This window comes from Falco biarmicus, chromosome 7, assembly GCF_023638135.1.
Source record: "Falco biarmicus isolate bFalBia1 chromosome 7, bFalBia1.pri, whole genome shotgun sequence".
Classification (NCBI taxonomy): Eukaryota; Metazoa; Chordata; class Aves; order Falconiformes; family Falconidae; genus Falco; species Falco biarmicus.
In genome coordinates this window covers 57,127,890-57,146,748 of record NC_079294.1, presented here as the reverse complement: position 1 = coordinate 57,146,748, position 18,859 = coordinate 57,127,890, and the positions used below count along the sequence as shown (strand labels likewise).

The following is an 18,859-nucleotide window of genomic DNA, read 5'->3' as shown; positions in this document are numbered from 1 at the left end:
AAGATATTATTTATGCTACTTGGGTCCTTACATCGCTGTGAAAGTACCGACACCACGCTTAGCACTTTAGATTAAACCCATAACAAGGAAAACATTATATGTAGCCTAGTTTCTCCTCCCTTTTTTCCAGTATAACCTCAGGATTTTTTCTGTCATTGGTGTAAGACAGCAAGACACTTTAAATTTTGGCAGATACTATTCATGCAGATCTTGAACCGAGAAGGAACAGAATTGACCTGCAAATCCACCGTACTGAGTTTTGTGTCCTTCCACAGGAAATCACGTTTGCTCTTACTGTAAGACTCAGCTTATATTTTCATTAGGCTATACTAAGGTTTTCATAGTTTAAAAATTACTCCTTTTCATTAAAGAAAATGCTGCATAAAGAGTGGTCATTCTTTATGACAGGATTGCAGAGAACAAGTATGGAGAATACAGCAGGTGGTCTAGTTCCTGGGGGATAGACAGTTACGTTTTAGTCTGGCTTTTTTTCACAGGCTGGAAGCCATCACATATTCCGTTCTTAGTGTTTTGTGCATCTTGATCGGATGCTTGACCTCACACAGCAGAGGAACAGTGCAGACAGGATCACCCAAAGGATACGCTGAAGTCCAAATCAGGCTTCATCTTAAAGGAAAACAGGGTTGTAGATCACATCTGAGGCATGAGGCAACGTGTGCTTTCTTCCTACCAATAAATCCCCAATCAGATGCACAAAAACTTGTAAGAGATGGAGAGTGTGATGAATCCCAGCTGCATTGACCAGCGTTAATTTTTCCTTTGGTCAGTTTTCCATTTAGAATCTGGGTTGGCCATCTCCCCAGCAGCTAATCCTTCTCTAGAGGCAGGGGGGAAGGAAAAAAAAAATAATCAAGAATTCCACACAGCCTAATATTCTGCAACTGTGAAAATCTACTTTTTTTTCTTTTAAATAGCCGAGCAAACAGTGAAGCATTGTTTAAAACAATAAGTAAATGGAGACTCTTCTAGTTTTGTTGTCTTCTTTTGGGAACAACAGTGAATAGGCCTAAGCAGACTTTTTAAGTACTCCATGGGGTTTGCCTTTTCAGCTTCAGCTTTGCTGTTGTTAAGAAATACTTTTCTAGCACTGTCAGACTGAAAACAAGACATTGGTTTCACCCTGGATCACCAGTATCGATGCCTTCGGTTTAGATCTTTCTTGTAAAGGTATGCAGATTGCCAGTGTTTGTGTGTGGGCAACTGTTTCTGTATAGCACATGCTTAATGTGTTCTCTGTTGAAGAAGGGAAAATAACCCCTAAACTACAAGGAAAATGAATTTATGCATTTGCTTGTCAACCAGGAGAAGCAGATTATATTTTCTTTTAAAAAAAATTTAAACTTGTAACACCATTGGTTCATTTATAACTATACCATTGAACTAACTCATTGAAGATGGATTCTACAATATTAATTCTGATGGTTGTAATCGACCAGCAAACAGGTGTTGTTTCAGCAAGGCCTTAGTGAATTTGTTAGAAGTCTCTAAAAAAAATCATCATACTTTTTTTTGGGGGGGAACCTACTTCGTATGAGTTAAAAAAAAACACAGCAGGCACCACTCAGACACTGATACCATCAGCAGCTCTTCCTTAGCAAAGGAGGATGCCCTCAGGTCTTTTATGGACTTGCACAAGCGACATCCCCATCTGGTGTCGCGCCTGTGCTGTGAAGCTGCAGCACTAAGCATCAGCTAATTGGAGCTGGGCAAAACAGACCTGGCTGCTTCAAATGGCAATGAAATTCTCACTGCCCTGTTTGTGCGGGCACAGCACGGACCTGTATCCTGTACCCTGTTATGGTAAGCGAAGTGTAACAGTTCAAATGTTGAATGGCATGGTTTGGTTTAAGAACATCAGTCAGTCACACGATGAGGACATAGGTAGCACCCACGTACCTTGTAAGTAATGATGCTGTGACATACAAAATATTGTAACTAGGCATGACTCAAGATGAGGGTTCAGAAATATTTCTTTAGTAATTGACTTACACACCTGCAGAATCTCTTCTATCAATAGGTTTTGTTTGGTTTTTATTAGGGGGGTGGTGGCGTTTGCTTGTTTGTTTTTGGTTTTGTTGGGGTTGGGGGGAATGGTTGGTTGGTTCATTTGGTTTAAGAACATCAGTCGGTCACACAATAAGCCACACTTCAAACTCCCTTATGCCCCTATCAAGCCCTCATGTCGCAGCAGGTTTGACATCCTCTGTTTTCTTTAGTGATAGTCACATCATGGTCCTAGTGTTCCAGCTGCATTACAGCGGTAGCTGTGCCTATTTGTGCCAAACAACAGGTCTGAATGTGTTGTAACCTATAAGCCCTCATCTTCCACAGCCCTGTGACTTAGTAGCTGATTTGTAAGCACTTATCACCATCCTCAAAATATTTTTTCTTTTAATTCACTTCCCCCAAAGCACATAAGCAAAGAATAAAGATGAGAGAATAAACAGTTTATGCATAGGGTTAATTAAACTTTGTTTTCTTAACAGTTTTACAAATGTTGTGATCAGTCTAGAGTGTCTGCTACTGACTGGGGAAAGTGAACTGCTGTCAGAACTTCTTGCCACTCTTGTCCTCTTCCCCTCATCTGACTTTCTTCTCTGGTTTAAACAGAGTTTGGAAGCATGGCTGGAGTTAATTGGGAAAATTAACAGCTCCTCTGGTGTTTTATTTAGGGACCCACAGTACAGTTTTCCAGATGTGCCAGATCTCTGCCACTGTTCTATTCCCCTTCTATCAATCACCTTCTTAATTCAAAACTAGTGGTCAAGCAACCAAATACCAAGGTAGTAAAACAACAGCACATGGTGTTCATTACAAAAATCTCCCTCATTTGCCAGATACACAGATGCAATTAACTTAAATCAATTCCAAGCTTAAACAACCTGCCCTTCCCCTGCAACCCTTGCCCTGCCTTGGCTTCTTCTCATTTACACACACAGTTCAGTGTTGCCCTGCGCGTCCGGCACTCACCCTGCATCAGTGCACTCAAAGCATCTCAAGCAAAGGCAGCTAACTAGTATTGTCAGTGGGGTTGGGCTTTTTAAAAAAACAAGGCAAACACACACAAGAGTGAATTCTATTTTGCTTCCAGCTGCTCCCCCCCTGTGGGACAAGGTGGGCTGTTTTGGCTGTACCTGAACAGGGTGCCGGAGGATGGTGAACAGACCTGTTTGCTCCGCTGGTGCAGGTGTATCTCCGCAGGGATGTGGTGCTGGAGCTGCCAGTCCCCAGCCTCTGGACATGGCCGAGCTCAAGCTGGTGCAGCTGAGGAGCCTGCTGGGTCAGCAGCAGCTTGACACCTCCTGCAGCTGCAGCTTATTGCGGGGTTTTTTGGAAGTTTATTCACCTTGACCTCATTTAGTAGAAATACTTTTCCCTTCCATTGTCTTGCAGTCTTATATTAAGCCACAGAGAAGTGCCATCTTGGAGTTTCACAGCATCTCCGGACCAGCTACCCTTGGCATCCCGACTGCTTGCTTTCTCACGGAATTTTGTACATCCCTAGAGCATAGATGTGGTTATTTTTCATGCCACTCTTAATATATTAGAGTAAAAAATAGAATTACTCTATGTAAAAGGCAAGGATGTTATATCTCTGGAGAAAGAGCAGTGTACTGCAACAACAAGCAACCTCAAAGCATAAAAATAAATCCTCAGAAATTTCTTACTGAGGGGATGAGAAATGGGGTGGAGATGAAATTGGTGAACCAGTACCTAGCAGCCTATTCCTTAGCTGCACTTTATCTATTCAAAGCACGTATATGGCACAGAGGCCTTTTTTAATATTTAAGGCTGATATTGCCAGGCCTTGCTTTACTAACAGCATATTACGGTGTTCCTGCTGGGAACAACTGGGTCCTGCATGCTAAAGAGACTTCTGTGGAAGGAACAGAAAGCATTTGAGCTACAGAAGCACAGGGAAACCTGCACCTCCTGCTAACCAGGAGCGATGGCTGCAGCGGCTGCCAAGCACCAAGCCCACAGAAGCACAAATGCCTCCGTAGCCGCCCTCTTCTCCTCACCAGGGGGAGGGTATGAAAGAATACGCAGAAAAGCTTATGCATTCTGATCCAGAATCCAAGTAATTAACAAAATGGGACTCAAATCCCCCCCGAGACGTGTTGCAAGTGTCACAGTGTCCAGATGTTCAAACGTCAGAAAAACGGCACAGTGCTCCCGGGCACCAAAGCCCCCGTCTACACCAGGGAAACAGCCAGAGGCTGGGCCAGGAGGTTGGCTTCTGGGCCGCTGCAAGCGAGTTCCAGCGCACAGATAAAGCAGGCGGTAAGCACCCAGTTGTACACTCCGTCCTGGCTCTGCGTTCTGCGTGCGTGGTTTTGCAGGGGGGGTTGTTTGTTTTAGAGAGGCAAGGGGAGAGACTGACTCGTTACTACACTCCCAGAGCAGGAAAGATTGTACGTACTGGGAACAGAAAGCCTCAGCAGCTTGAAGCAAGGTGATTCCAGCTGCTGGATTCCAGGATGCAGAGCTGTATCCCCCACGCTTAGATAACACAGGCTGGATTTTCTATTATTCGGTGCTTGCAATTTATTTTTTTTTTTTCTCTTCAAGTTTTTGCTCAAACCAGAATTTACCAGTGTGGAAACTGACCCTAAAGTAACACTGCAAGCAAATTCTACAGATCATCTAGAAAGAGAAGTTGCTACAATAATTACATCTGGATAAAAAAAGGATAGCTGCAAGATCTTGAAACATTTCTCATGGCTTTTAAGAGTCTCAGTGGCAAATAATACTTTGACAAGAAAATACTTTCTTTTCTAGATAATTGTTACTTTTGTGTGGAAGAATGTGATAGTTGAGTCCTTTTAAAGAAGATGATGCGGTTTTACCTTAACAAGATAATTGGTTTATCATGCATTATATGCCTGATGCTCCCCCCGAGACTCTGTCCTATCTTAGCAATAAAAGTTCCTTAGCACATATCAAAGAACTTGTTACAGTCCTGTTGTGACAGTTACATGGCTGGACATTAATCATAATTTTCCTATAGCAGTAATAATATTCATGTAATTAGATACTTTTGCTACAGAATCATCATGATACCTTATTTTTAAATGCAATGTCTTTAGAAGGAAGGTGTAAGAAATGTGGTGAGAACAATTTTGGAGAAAACAAAGGAGATTAGACACAAAATGCTTCAGACAGTGAAGTTAAACTCTTTGATAGATACTGCCCAGGATTTTTAAAGTAGCATATATTGGGACAGGGGTGGGAATCACTGACAGTTCGAAGGCCAAAAAATCTTAACCAATTCAAGATGACCCTTACTGCTTTGGTGGCTGTCTGCTGGGGTTTGTGAGCTATCCATGCTTACCTAAGATCCTGCTGTAGTGTTCTGGATATGTCAGCATGCCCTCGCCACTCTAAAAGACTTTTTTTGATCAAGCTAGCATTTAAAGAAAAAACCACTAATATAATCATAAATATCTGTCTCAGAATACAGGAACAGGATCAATGGGTCATTGCAACAGGTAGTAACCTCCTCCTGCATTCCCGTTTTCTAAAGATCAGCCCGGTCAATGCCTCGGTTTGTTATGGCTCAATCTATTGGAAATACCTCCCTCGTCCAGCCTTTGCTGCCGGCGTGCAAGTGTTTTGCCTTGCAGCATCAGGCAGTTACAACAGCATTTTCTGGGGTAGGAGTGTTCAGTCTTTTCAATGTATTTTGCACTTGCTGTCAACATAATGAGCTGTCATTGAAAGACTTCAAACCTGTTTACAAAATTCAGCGGTCAGTGTATCAAGACCTCTTGTAGTTGTATAGTTAAGCTTAAAAAAACCCAAACACACGGTATTTTACTATCACTCCTGGCAGACAGACTTAATCATTCCTGTAACACCTTTCAGATAAGAACGAAGCCTTGTTCGTACTCCGTGTGTGTACCTTGGGGTGCCGTGGAGCAAGCTCAGCATTGTTTACACTCGCCACCAATTGCCAAAAGTTAGCCAGATGTGTTTGCTGCCTTGGCAGAGCTTCCCTGCATGCTGCAAAACAGGAGGTGCAGGGTTTGGACCGAACACTTGAAAGTCGCTCTTGACAGATACCATTCCCTGTGCTGCAGCCTGATCGAGCTTTTGGTTCTGGTACAGGTTACAAGGTTAAAAAAAAATTAAGAGCTTTAGTAGCCCCTTTCAGAGAGGTGATTTGGCTGCTTGCAGGTGCCAGGCTCGTACTTGGCAGGCTGGACGCGAGGGCTGGGTCACTGGCGAAGCAGTTGGTGCCTGGTAGTGCCGTGGGGTCTGTGGGCAGGGACACAGCGCGTGGAGATGATCCTCACTGAGCCTTTTTGCCAGGGAGCGGTTTCCTCTCTCACAGCTGGATGCCAGCTTTCAGGATACGACTGAGCGTAACGTCCCCTTTGTAACATCAGGCAGCAGCCATACAGCATCGCGGCACCGTGTCAGCTGTGCCGTATCATCACGGCAGCTCTTAGGAAGGTTTCCACGCCGTGGGCCAGTTTCAGCCACAGGACAGGGCTGTTGCCCAGACACCACTTGCCAGCTACCACTTTTAGACACAGGAGAAGAACACAGCGGTGCAGGTCGATTCCCAGCCAGCTGCTGGGGGTAGCAGGAGGAAAGCTTAGCCAGCCCCTCTCTTGGCAGCCCTAGCAGAGCTGATGGAAACTGCAGCTGAGCATCTCTCCCCATGGATATTATCTCTGGAGGCATTACCCAGACCAGGACAACAGCGTAACCACTCATTCTGCGTTGCTCCTCATCTCCTTACAGAAGGGGCTCCCCCAGCCTACCACCACCTCTGGCAGGTATCGAAAAGCACACTCCACTATGTAGCAATGATATATTATTAGCAAAGTAAATGCTAATGCAAGCCAGCTGCTGAATTAAGACTATCATTAGGAACCTCCAGTCGCTAGATTCCCAGACAGTGCTTTTTTTGCAGCATGATTGCTGCTCACATAAAGCACTGAAAGGAAAAACGGTCTTTTTTCTTTTTTCCATTCAGTCATGTTCCCTCTGTACAGGGCTCTTGCTGCTATTTCCAGCATGCCCACGTTTTGCCTTCAGACGTTTGGATACCGGTACGTTCTCTCAGGACCATACAATTATCAGTCTGTAATCTCCTGTTCCACCGCGGAAATGAGCAAGCCTTTTATGTTCATGGTAACAATTTAGAAGTGTTAAAAGTTTGAGCACCGGGCCCCTGGTGCTTACACGTGTTTAAATTGGCCCTCCCTGAAAGCTGATATATTCCATCTGGTCTATTGGCTTTCTTGGCTTAAAGTTACTGGAAACACTGAATGTCTCTTCTGCAGTGATCCTGTAGCTGTCCAAGAGCAATAGGCACACTTACAGCTAGCTCCCTGGCCGCTCAGTACCAAAGTACTGTGGGAGGGACACTTTTTTCCCGGGCTGCTTTGAGAGCTATCTTGAAATCCTGAGTTCTGCAGTTCACTATTCTAATCAATCTTCTAGCCTTCTAGATATTTGTGAGCTTCTATCTATAAGATAGGTATATCTATCTAGATATTGTGATCTTCTATCTATAAGGATACTTAAAAGGATAAATAAACCACACAAGTTTGCAACTCGTTGCCTCCGAACATTGTGCCTGAATGCTGCAGATTAAGCAACTAGATTTTTGGGGTTGTTTTTCTACGTGCTCCTTTCCAAATCTGCACTAGCTTTTTCTTGTCCTTGTAGATTTACATGACAGCCTAATAAAATTCCCTGCTCTTATTTTCCTCAAAGAAAATTATTTATTTATTTAATGCTTTCTTAACTATGTAAAGAAAAAGCCACATTACAGGTAACTCCAGATTATAATGAAACAAGCTGCCAGCCCAGTAAATTACCAACACCAGCAGCAACGCTGGATGAACAGTTCAGGTATCTGCTGCTCATTTAACTCTCTGCAAGAGTTAAATCTTTAGGATACAGGTGCCTCATTCCTCCTGGCTGGCACTCCCAGGCTCTCCATGCTCAGGGACAGGTATGTTACTAGGTTAAAATACACAGATGCATTCAAACTGGGTCACGCAAATCATTAAACCAGCGCATTCCTTCAACAATTTTCACAACTCGACCATCTCGTACTGTAGCAGACTGAGAGTGTGCCTGTCCTTGGCTTAGTCCGTCTCCCACAAGCCTGAGCAACTGCTAGCAGCTGGAGGGATGCCCACACTTCCAGCAGCGTCGCTGACTCCTCAAAGCCTCTCTTTTGCTGCAGAGGCTGCACTACATTTGAAAATTGAGGATTCAGGGGTATTAAAAATATTTCGGCCTCTTCATCATCTTTATTTTCCTGTGTATTTTGCTGGTTGTTAAGATTCAGCCCTCTGCTTGCTCACAGTACAGCTGGAGCAGAGATACAGGGACCTTTCCCGATTCCCACCACCTTCCACTCCCGCCAGGCTGCAGGAGCCCACCACAGTCCTGCAGCCGCTTCTTATTTTTATCTCAGTCCTTTAGATTCACCACAGCTCACCTCACCTCTCCAGAGTGCTCTCAAGCTAACTCGGTGCCCCCCCCCACATACACCGCTTGGCAGCGGCTTGAAAACACAGCCCACCGCCAGCTGCTGGGAGCCGGGGTTACGCTCACGGCGGCAGTGGGAGGTAAGCACACAGCTCCAAGCGTGATTCACTTCAGACCTGGTGAAGTCAACGGGTTGGGGTAATTAACTAGTACAAGCTGCAGCAGGCACTACAGTAACGACTCCCAGTGTCAGACAGAACTCCACAGGTGCAACGTAAACCAAAGAAACGGCTTTGTATCCTTTCTCTTACAACAGGCCTGCTAATAAAATTAAAAATACACTGGGCAGACTCCACAGCAGCTTTTCAGGTGAACTCCTACTCTCTCCATTTTCACCTGTGGAGCAGCACTCCCTCCAGAGCTCACTTCAACGCGTCTGCTAGCCATTTGCCAGGGGAGAAAATATCCTGGCTGCAAAACTTTATTAAGGCTTTGACTAAGATGTGGCTAACCGGGAGGGAAATGGATTCATGTGTTCAGGGGGGTTGTTTCCATGTCCATGTAATTGCTTTCAGAAAATGTGGACCGTGCTCTCTCGTGGGCATATTCTGGTTCACTGGTTCTGCCATGCGTTTTGTCCAGAGGGGCTGAATGGGTATTTACATGAAAATAGTATTGCTGAGCATTTAGTTCCAACCATTTTGCACTTGGTGCAGCCATCTGGAATCAAAATGTTTCGAGAATATTACAGATGCTCTTGCATTTTGGTCTGAAAAACTCTTAGAACTCTAACATCCACTCTCTAGAGTTGCCAAACTTTTTCCACATTTCTGTTATTAAGCAACTCTGTTATTAAGCAATCCTGTTATTAAGTTTAGTGGATGTGAGACATCTTTGTTATGTTCAGCAGGGTGTGCCAAAGCTGGGCCATCACTGGTGGGGAGTGGTGTAGCACGCTGACCGCGGGACCGGCCGGGCACGGGGAGCCTCTCCTGCAGCTGGGCGGGCGGCGTTCCCTCTTCGGGTACCACAGCTGTGCAAACACAGGTCTGAAGAGCTGCACTTTTCGAAGGATGGAAGATTGCTGTGGCAGCATTCCCATCACAAGGGGCTTTTTTAATAGCTTTTATCATGCACAGCTCTCCAGATGACGGAGAGCAGACCTGAAGGCAGAACTGGTCCTTCCTTTCGTAAAAACTAAGATGTCAGACTTTCTATAATGGAAGCTAATCATGACCCAGCAAAGCAGTGTGCTCGGAGGTTGGTTTTTCATTTTTAGCTTTGGTGTAATGTTCCTGAAAGCTAATAGCATCGAGAATGTTGTTGCCGATTTGTTTTGCTGTATGAAAGAAAGCAGAAAATAGAATTGCTGTATGTAGGAGGCAAAGATGGATTTTGTGTAATGAGCAATATGCTGCAGGAAGAAAAGACTGCCACAGTAAACCTGCAGTCCCCATGAACGCCTGAATGTAATCATGTGGCTAACCACTTGTGATCTTTGAAAGGCAAGGCAGCACCTTGGTGTCTGAGCACGATGTGGTTTTGGAGGCAGGAATTCAAACAATCAATCCAAACAGCCCTCCTTGCTCCCTCCAGCACACACTGCTGCAAAACTGCGCACACCCTGAATTTAAGCGCAGCTGAGCACAGTCCTTTGCAAACAGCCCCCATGCCGTTGTCGAGGCTGCACAAACGGGCTGATGACTGTTGTCTGCCACCTCCTCATCGCACGCACGTTGTCTGACCCCACCAGCAGGCGCTTGGGCAGCTGGAGACCACGGGCTGAGGCTCTGCGGCGTGCCAATCCCAGCGTCCCAGTTGGCAGCTTGCTAGTGCAGCTGGGATGCACCAGTTGTCCTCCTCCCCGAGCTTCTCAGCAGTTCCCTGACACAGTGGAGGGACCGTTGGCAGCAGCTCCAGCTTCTGCATTTACCAGAGCGCCACAGCATGCTACAGATGCACAAGCTTGTCCGGCGTCCCCACCAAGCACTGTCCTTCTCCACCGCGGGACCTTGACTGCTTGGTACAGTTGGCGGGGAGAAAGCGCGTGGCAGTGATGGTGGTGGAACCAATTACCAGGTGTTACAGATTTGACAATACACAGAACGGCACAAATCATGGTGAGAGGCAGAGGAAGGGAGCGTGCACCAACTGTTGGGATCTGCCTGGTCCCGGAGAGCTCTGAGCCCTCGTGGCTGGCAGGGCTTAGGGGCCAGAGATGCCACGGTGGGACAGGCTGGAGGGAGCAGCACGGAATGGCGAAGGGGCCACAGCAGGGCCAGGAGGCAGCTGGAGCAGAGCGCAGGAGATAGAGAGGAGGGGGAGGATATAGCACTGGGAACTGGGAAAGGAAACGATGCAAGAGAGGGGAACACAGCTTCTCGAGAGACGTTATCAGCCCCAATGTAATAACAGGTTTCTTTAGTTCGGTTTTAGAAATATGAGAAAGAGCTCAGTCTCCTGCTGTTAAACAGCAGATCCCACCCTCGGGACTTGGCATGGAAAAATACACTCCAGCCTGAACATTCAGTTAAACTCGGCCCAATGCTGTCTGGCTACGCTGCCCGTTTCATAGCTCGCACCTTCCACTGGGAGCTGGTTATTGTCATTTGAGGCACCAAACCCAGGGATGTCACAGGGGAAGAAACCCACCTGTGAACATCACACACTGTTCGCTTGTGTGGATGACGGCCAGGACTTCGAATACAGGAACAGACCTTGGAACAACTTTTTTTGTGCCAAACTTCACTTCTAATAAGTTTATTAGAAGCTTTTATGTGCTAATTTAGCATCGAATTTTGTCCCTCAGAAATCACACAGACAGAGGGCAACGGCATGCATGAGAACATGCTGGTGGTGGTTGTGCCAGTCCTGGCTCCCGCACAGACACACTAGTGTACCAAAGATGCAGGGCGTGCGGTGGGGGACACAGGACTTTGCAAGCCACCTCCTGTGTGCCGCAACCGCTGGTTTTGCTGCGAGCCACAGAATTGCAACAGCTCTGCAAAGTTCTCCCTGCAGCGGGGCTGAGCACGGTGGGAGCCCACTGGGCCCTCAGCTGGTGAAAACGGCACAGAAGCTGAGATGCCATAAATATTAGTAAAATTAATATTCTAAAGATTTACTGCAATTACTTTCAGGTTTTGATCAAAACAGATACTGAAAAACTGCATCCACTTGATTAATAGCACACACTTACTACAGAAAGAGATGCTAATATTAATCTTCCATTTTACTGTGTCAAATGCACATAATTAGTCATCACAGATACTATTTATATACCTACGTACTGCTAAGTGAAAGAATGCTTTCATCCTGGTTTTATCATTTCTAGATTAAATCATAGTTTCTCTATTTCCTCTAGTCAGCAGCTCAGCCCCACAGTTTTCTCTCCAAATGACAGGCAATTCTTTTAAGCACATTGAATTTTATTTTTTTTCCAGGTGGTGGTTCAGTTGAAATTAAATGTTACTCTTTCACACTGCTCAGTAGTACGGCTGTAGCGCACAAAGAAAGATGACAACTTTAATATTCTAGCGAACTTGAAAAACAGAATTTGAACAGATGAGTTTAAATTCAGAGTGTTACCTGCCTGAAGTGAGCGCTGGCACCCAGCACCCCTTTTTCCTGGGGTGAGGCTGTAGGGAGCGCGGGAAAGGCAAGGCTGCGGGTCAGCCCGCACCGCGGACGCCGGCTGCGCAGGGGGGTGATGGCTTCGTGTGCCGAGGGCCCCCAGACCCAACCAGCCTAGGACCCACTCGGGCTCCAGCATCAGATCAGCGCTGGAAGCTTTGATTTCTATTGTTATTTTTAATCTCCTGGTGGTTTGATTTCCCAGCAGCTGGTGGAGGACGTGGCTACCTCCACCCCCCCGGTACCAGCCAAGGCTCTGGTCTCCTCATGAGCAGTGAGGTCCCCAGCTGGCAGGGCACGATGGGCATCTCCTCTGCTGAGCACGTACCAGAGAGGCCACTCTGCTGGCGTTCGGCACTCGCCTCACCGGCTGTAAGCCCAAGTACACCCACGCTCAGCCCCGTTTCTCTACACGCTGAGACACCCTTTCATCCAAGAGAGACTTCGCTCCCCTGGCATTACACTGGATGATTATTCCATACGAAATCTTTTCCTTTACTTTGTCTATATAGGGTCACCTAAAAACCAACATTAACGTGAAAAACAGAGGAAGGCCAAATTCATCTCGACCAATAATTATAGAAGCTCATAGGATAAAGTCCAGCAGGAGTGGCCACACGCTCAGGTGCTTTGCTGACTGAAACTTGCACAGATAGGTAAAAGATAAAAAATCCAAGATATTATTTGATAAACGTAGAGAAAATAGCTCAGGTATTTTCATCTGGCAGGAACCGCATGCACTTGAAGCACCAGCATTTGACAAAAATCACATTCTATAGTTTTGCAAATTGGTAACAAATGGGAAAGGCATCGTTACTAGAGATTAAAGCAAAATAAATCCACATTTAGGAATCTGCTTTATTAGCCCTTATTGGAGATGCTGCTCAGTGTAACAGTGGAACAACAGTGCCTCCCCATGACCAAAAGTACAACTCTTTCAGGTTATGTATTAAATTATTTGTCAGTATCTCATTTTGCTGGTCTCCGATTGCATATTTCAACCGCAACATCTCAACAGATCTCTCTGCCAAGAAAACTTTAATACTGAACTTCAAAATTAAAGAACCAGAAGAGATATCCCCTGTCAGAATACTCTTTTTTGTATTTGTAAGCAAATTTATAAGCAAAAAAACCCTTGGTGACAGCAAGACCTGAAACATGGATGTCTGAGACCCCAAGGACACCTAGAAATAGTGTTGGAAGTGTTGCTGTTACTGCAATCGTGACTATACGTAACGATCAGTGATGCACAGAATGTCTCAGTTAAGCACAGAGGTACTACTTTTCTTAACTAATTGTGAAAATTATTCACCAAATAAAGTTAACATTTTCCCTTTTTCTCTGCTGTTCCAAAACAGGTCCCGATTGTTTCAGTTCCAAGAATCTTGCACTGCAAGCCCAGAAAAAGATCCTGAGTAAAATGGCAACCAAAACCATGGCTAACATGCTAATTGATGATACAAGCAGTGAAATCTTCGACGAGCTGTACAAAGTAACAAAGGAACACACAAGAAACAAAAAAGAAGCCCATAAAATTATGAAAGACCTGATTAAAGTGGCAATAAAGATCGGGATCCTCTATCGAAATAACCAGTTCAACCAAGACGAGCTAGAAATCGTAGACAAGTTCAGGAAGAAGCTGAACCAAACTGCCATGACGATTGTCAGTTTCTATGAGGTAGAATACACTTTTGACAGAAATGTTCTTGCAGAACTTCTGAATGAATGTAAAGACCTTGTGCACGAACTAGTAGATCGACACCTGACACCGAGATCCCACGGGCGCATCAACCACGTCTTCAATCACTTTGCAGATGTGGAATTTCTAACTGCCCTGTACAGTCTTGATGGGGATTGTCGGCCGTACCTCAAAAAGATCTGTGACGGCATCAACAAACTGCTGGATGAGAAGGTCCTTTGAAACTACACTCAGAAACAAGAAACCAACCAAAAACTTCTCTCTAGAACTGGCCACCCTTCATGAGCCATGGTGAGCAAGCGAGCGTCCTTCCCACCAGTCTCTTACTACAGTCTCAAGCAGGGGCCAGGATGTGCTCACCAGGCTCATGATGAAATGGAAAACTTAAATCAGAAAGCTATCAATTTTCACGTTTTGTTCAGATAATTCAGTCTTTTCCAAGGAGCAGAGTGAACAAGGCTGATGGTATCTATCGTTCAGAAACAGACTGCTGTACGCCATGATCTTACTAGCTTTGTGTTCAAGGCTGAACATCTGAAAAGAAAGCAAACGCGTGGCTATGTAAAAATAGACAGGTGAAGGCAAAAGAGCAATGCATGGAATTGACCCCCAGGCCCTCGGTGCGTATGTTTTTATTATTTCTATGCTAACTGAAAAAGCTTAGACAGAAAGCAGGGCTCTGATGGATTAAGCTCACTCCTTTCAAAAGGATCAGGAATCACTGTGAGAAGGCATCTCTGATTTTACATGGTATTTAAGTCTAACAGAGGAATAACAAGTAATACAAACCTAGTAGAAGTGGGAGAAAATGTAAAGGACTGCTCTATGAAGCAATATTTTCACTAGAGAGTTTTGTTTCATACCTGCTGTAACAGAGAGGAGGTTTCATTTTAATTTGGAAAAGCAGCTCAGCGGTTCAAGCTCAAAGGTAACCAGAAAACTAGACAAAGTAGTGCATCAGCTTCCCCACTCGCAGGGTTTGTGTATTTGGCAACATCAGACAAATCTAGGCTGAAGGCTGTGCTGCTCTTCGTGCCCTTACTGTTTTGCCTGACGGAACAAAACACTTGGTGAAGGTTTTGACATTACAGTTGTGAAGAGGAGCACGACTAAGATAGCAAGGGAGCGGGAAAGCAACATTTACATTCCCTATCCTCAAAATACTCAGCCTAGATAAAACTCTCCGTTTAACACATCCCTGTCGTTAATTCGTGCCTAGAGGTGTGATAAAAAAGGAACCCCATCCACAACGCTTGTAGTGCCATCCAAGTGAGCTATATCCACAGTAGCCTTAAGAGAAGAACAGTCTTAGTGACTCTGGGGAGCTTCACGAATGATTTTTTGTTCAGAATGTTTTCAGTGACTTAGTTTTTCTTTTTTTAAACCAAATATACCCATGTCTTAAAACTAAAAACATTTTGCAAAGGAATACTGGTTCCTGTACAGCTTTGTTAGGAGTAAGGGAGAAGGGGAGCAGAGCAGTTACACCAGCTTGCCACTTGCAGGATCTTGCAGCTGGGTAGGTGTTGACTGGCCCCTGAGCGAAGGAAGCACGTTTGGAAGTCTCTCCTCTCCTTGTCCTCTACATCTTATCCTCCAGGCTCACCTCTCTCCACTGACACTTTAGTGTCACGTACCGTTTCCTTTTAGCCGACACAGAGAGCACACAATCCCATTATCTGGAGGTAACACCCTCCATATCACGTATATTATAATGCAGAAAAGCACGTACTTGAAAATTGACAGAAGGAAATATATTTGAAAGCCATTCCTCCCCAAGGAAAATCTCCAGTGTTGACCACTCATTACTTTAGGTTTAAAAAAAAAAAAAAAAAAGTACATTTCTCATTTAAATGCTTAAACACTATGGTGGCAGAGAAAACTCTTCACAATTTTATTATTCTTTGCTCTTTCCTCACCCCAGAATAACTATAGTTTGACTGTCACACCTTTCTGCATACACATACTCAGATGAGAGGGTTGTGCTGGATGCATTTGTATCTGCTCGGAGGAGAACCCATTTTGCAACACAGTAAAAAAGGCAGCACATTAGCAGAGCGGTTTATAACAAAGTAAATGTCCCCCATGTATTTCCCTTAACCATAAAAAGACTATTTAGTAGCAACGAAGGTGGACAATTCCTTTGCAACACAGCACAGTAACGAAATACCAGCGCTCGGGGTTGCAAGTTCAGCCATTCGCAGAGCCATATTTACATGCACCAGTAGCTGCATTTTTTCCAAGCACGTACTTGTCAGTTGATGCTTTTGAACAGTATTTATTGTATCCAACACTCCTGTCCCAGTGCACACATCAGATTCTGCGTGTTTGTTTCACTTGTGGCAAACAAATTCAAGTTCTTTTTCTAAAGCCAGAAAAAGGGAGATGTATTCAACACTCAAGATGTCCAAAGGAAAGGGATATCCTCTAGCTGCGACCTTCTTTTTGTGTGTTGCAAGTATCAATATTCAGATTCTGGTATTTTAGACACACCAGCTTGAACATCTGTTGTTTTATTTATAAATCTGAGTAGCCTTAAGGAAAGATGTTTTCAAGTATTTCTCATACTTGCATATCCTGTATATTCATTGTTTACTTTTGTACTTGTAGCTTGGTATGTAATAACATTGCTAAAATATGGGCAATGTTCAGGTCACCTTCAGTATATGATGTATTATCATATTTGTGGATTAAAAATGTGTGATTACTGCCCTTTGTGTCCTTTGGATGTATTTATCCAATGCAAACTGAAATTAAGCAGTAAGAGGAGGGGATTCATGTAATCTAAGTTTTGCCACCGCCAACTTGCTCTCTGATGACCGGATCTCACAGGTAGGAGGCAGGGAGATGGGGCAGTTTAAGGGTTCAAAAGAAAACGGGAAAGCCACGTTTCCGTCCCATCACACACGCACAACACAAACGTGCCTCCGCAGCAAATGAAGTTTCTGTTTTTCCGCAAAGTTTTCAAGCACCTGAGCTAACAAAGCACAAAAAGGTTTGAGTGGGGAAGGACCTTACAGATCACCAAGCTCCAGCCCCGGGCAGGGACCCCTCCCACCAGCCCAGGTCGCTCCCAGCCCCGTCCAGCCTGGCCTTGGGCACTGCCAGGGATGGGGCACCCACAGCTGCGCTGGGCAGCCTGTTCCTGCCCTCACAGTGAAGAATTTCTTCCTAATACCTAATCTAAATCTCCCCTCTTTCAGCTGACAGCCATTCCCCCCTCTCCTATCACCACATGCCCTTGTAAAAAGTCCCCGATGCTGACTCGATGCGTTCAGTAGCGTGGTTCAGCCACCAGGCTGAGAAGGTCCCTCCACCACAAGCCAGGTGGAGGAAATGGCACAAGCTTCTTGCCTTCAGGTACCAGCCCGGGCCAGGGCCAGGGCCGATCACATACTAACATCCAGCTCTCTACCGAGCACCTTTGCAAGTTTTCCAGCAATGTATTTAAATCACATTTAGCTAAGCTGAGCTAAGTGAGACAGAAGACATCCCCGACAGATTTTTAATCCCTGCCCTAAACATGGAGATACTAGAACCTACCAGAACGTTTAACAGCAAGCATATATTCTCCTATCCTTAGTCCTGGAAAAGGCAAACCGTTTTGGCTGAAAGAGCTCGGGATTTGCAAACTCCTCACATGGCAATTATACTGGAAGCAATTAAAGATTGGCACAAAGAAAAAACTGCCAAGTACCTTAAAATAAAAGTTTAAAACAATCCGTGTAAGTGGTGTTTCAAGACATGCTGCTGATAAAACACTGCTGTCAGGTTAATTTTATGAATCATATCATGGCAGGACACAATATTCCTTGCTGCATCACTGCCAACTTTATTGCATGAAGTTAAAGAGAAAAATGTTAATGTTCAAGAAACTCTCAAGGGAGCGACCACTTCTGGCATCCTAATGAAACTGTACATGTGCCACAGAACAGTACATCGTGCTGAACATGTAAACTTACTCAGAGAAATGTTCTCACAGAAAGGAATATAAATAGCTGCCCCTGAAGAGAACCAAGAGGTAAAGCACAACTGACTCTTATCACAGCAACAGAAATGCAAAAAACAAGTTTTAACTGGATGACTCAAGCAGGTCTACTTCCATCTTTACATACCTCAACACCAGAAAAACACAATGCAGTCTTAACCACACAGAAATGCCGATGGAGCTTTTTATACTGGAAAACTACTCATGGGACTCGAGGAGAGAACTACCTTTCCCATATTTAGAAACCACCAGGCAATGTCATTTATGAGCTCCTTGCGAGTACAGGGTAACTCCAGACAGTGCCACCCAATTCACGGTTTTGTTCTCCGGGCTCCTCACAGGATGAGGAGGGGTTGGGAGCACCTAGCAGAAAGTAACACAACACAACGGGAGATTTCATCTACGTTTAGGAAAACATACTGCACCATAGTACCATGTCACGCTTCTGCCAATCTTCCTACCAATGTATTTGTTTCATTAAAAATACCTAAAAAATACTTGGGGTAAGGTGGGGGAGGACCTGACAACACAGTTGAAATATGGATCCAGTGCAATAACTTCTCTGTTGACTCCACAACGCCAGTTTGCCCACGGCACAGAGCAACAGAACAGTGCCAGCTCCTGGTACCCAGGGCTTTGGTCCCAAGCGCTGTTAACCTGCCAGCTCAGGAAGATCAGTATATATTCCCACTGGCCTCCAATGGCCTCTTGAAAGTAAACTTCTTCATGCTGATGAGATTATGTGCTGTCTTCTTCCTTCTAGCCTACTTCCAGGCACCTTATTTCCCCTTCCCTGAAAACAGGTTAATCCTTCAAGGTCTAGTATGTCACAGAGAAAAGTAAAACGAGAACACCACAGAAATGGAAGATACTCATAAAGGGGTTTCAGTATAGAACTAGATGAAAGAATATTCCTTTGTATAATTGAAATGTATAAAATGAAATACAGCTGCATAAGTGGAGACAGTGGATGATGGATGAAGATCAGAGGGATTCCCAGCACTGAATTGCTGATGTTCTCAGGAGCCTAAGCTCCCCACATCAGCCAGAAGTGCAGC

General features: G+C 44.8%; 1 protein-coding gene across 1 annotated transcript in view; it reads left to right on the top strand.

Moving 5' to 3' along the window:
- The window catches only part of TNFAIP8L3 (TNF alpha induced protein 8 like 3), a 48,590-nt gene extending 32,065 nt beyond the window's left edge, over positions 1-16,525 (top strand). The window contains 1 exon segment of the mRNA XM_056345536.1: positions 13,473-16,525. Coding sequence (XP_056201511.1) covers positions 13,473-14,035 — 563 coding nt within the window. The 3' untranslated portion in view covers positions 14,036-16,525.
- Positions 16,526-18,859: the final 2,334 nt, after the last annotated feature.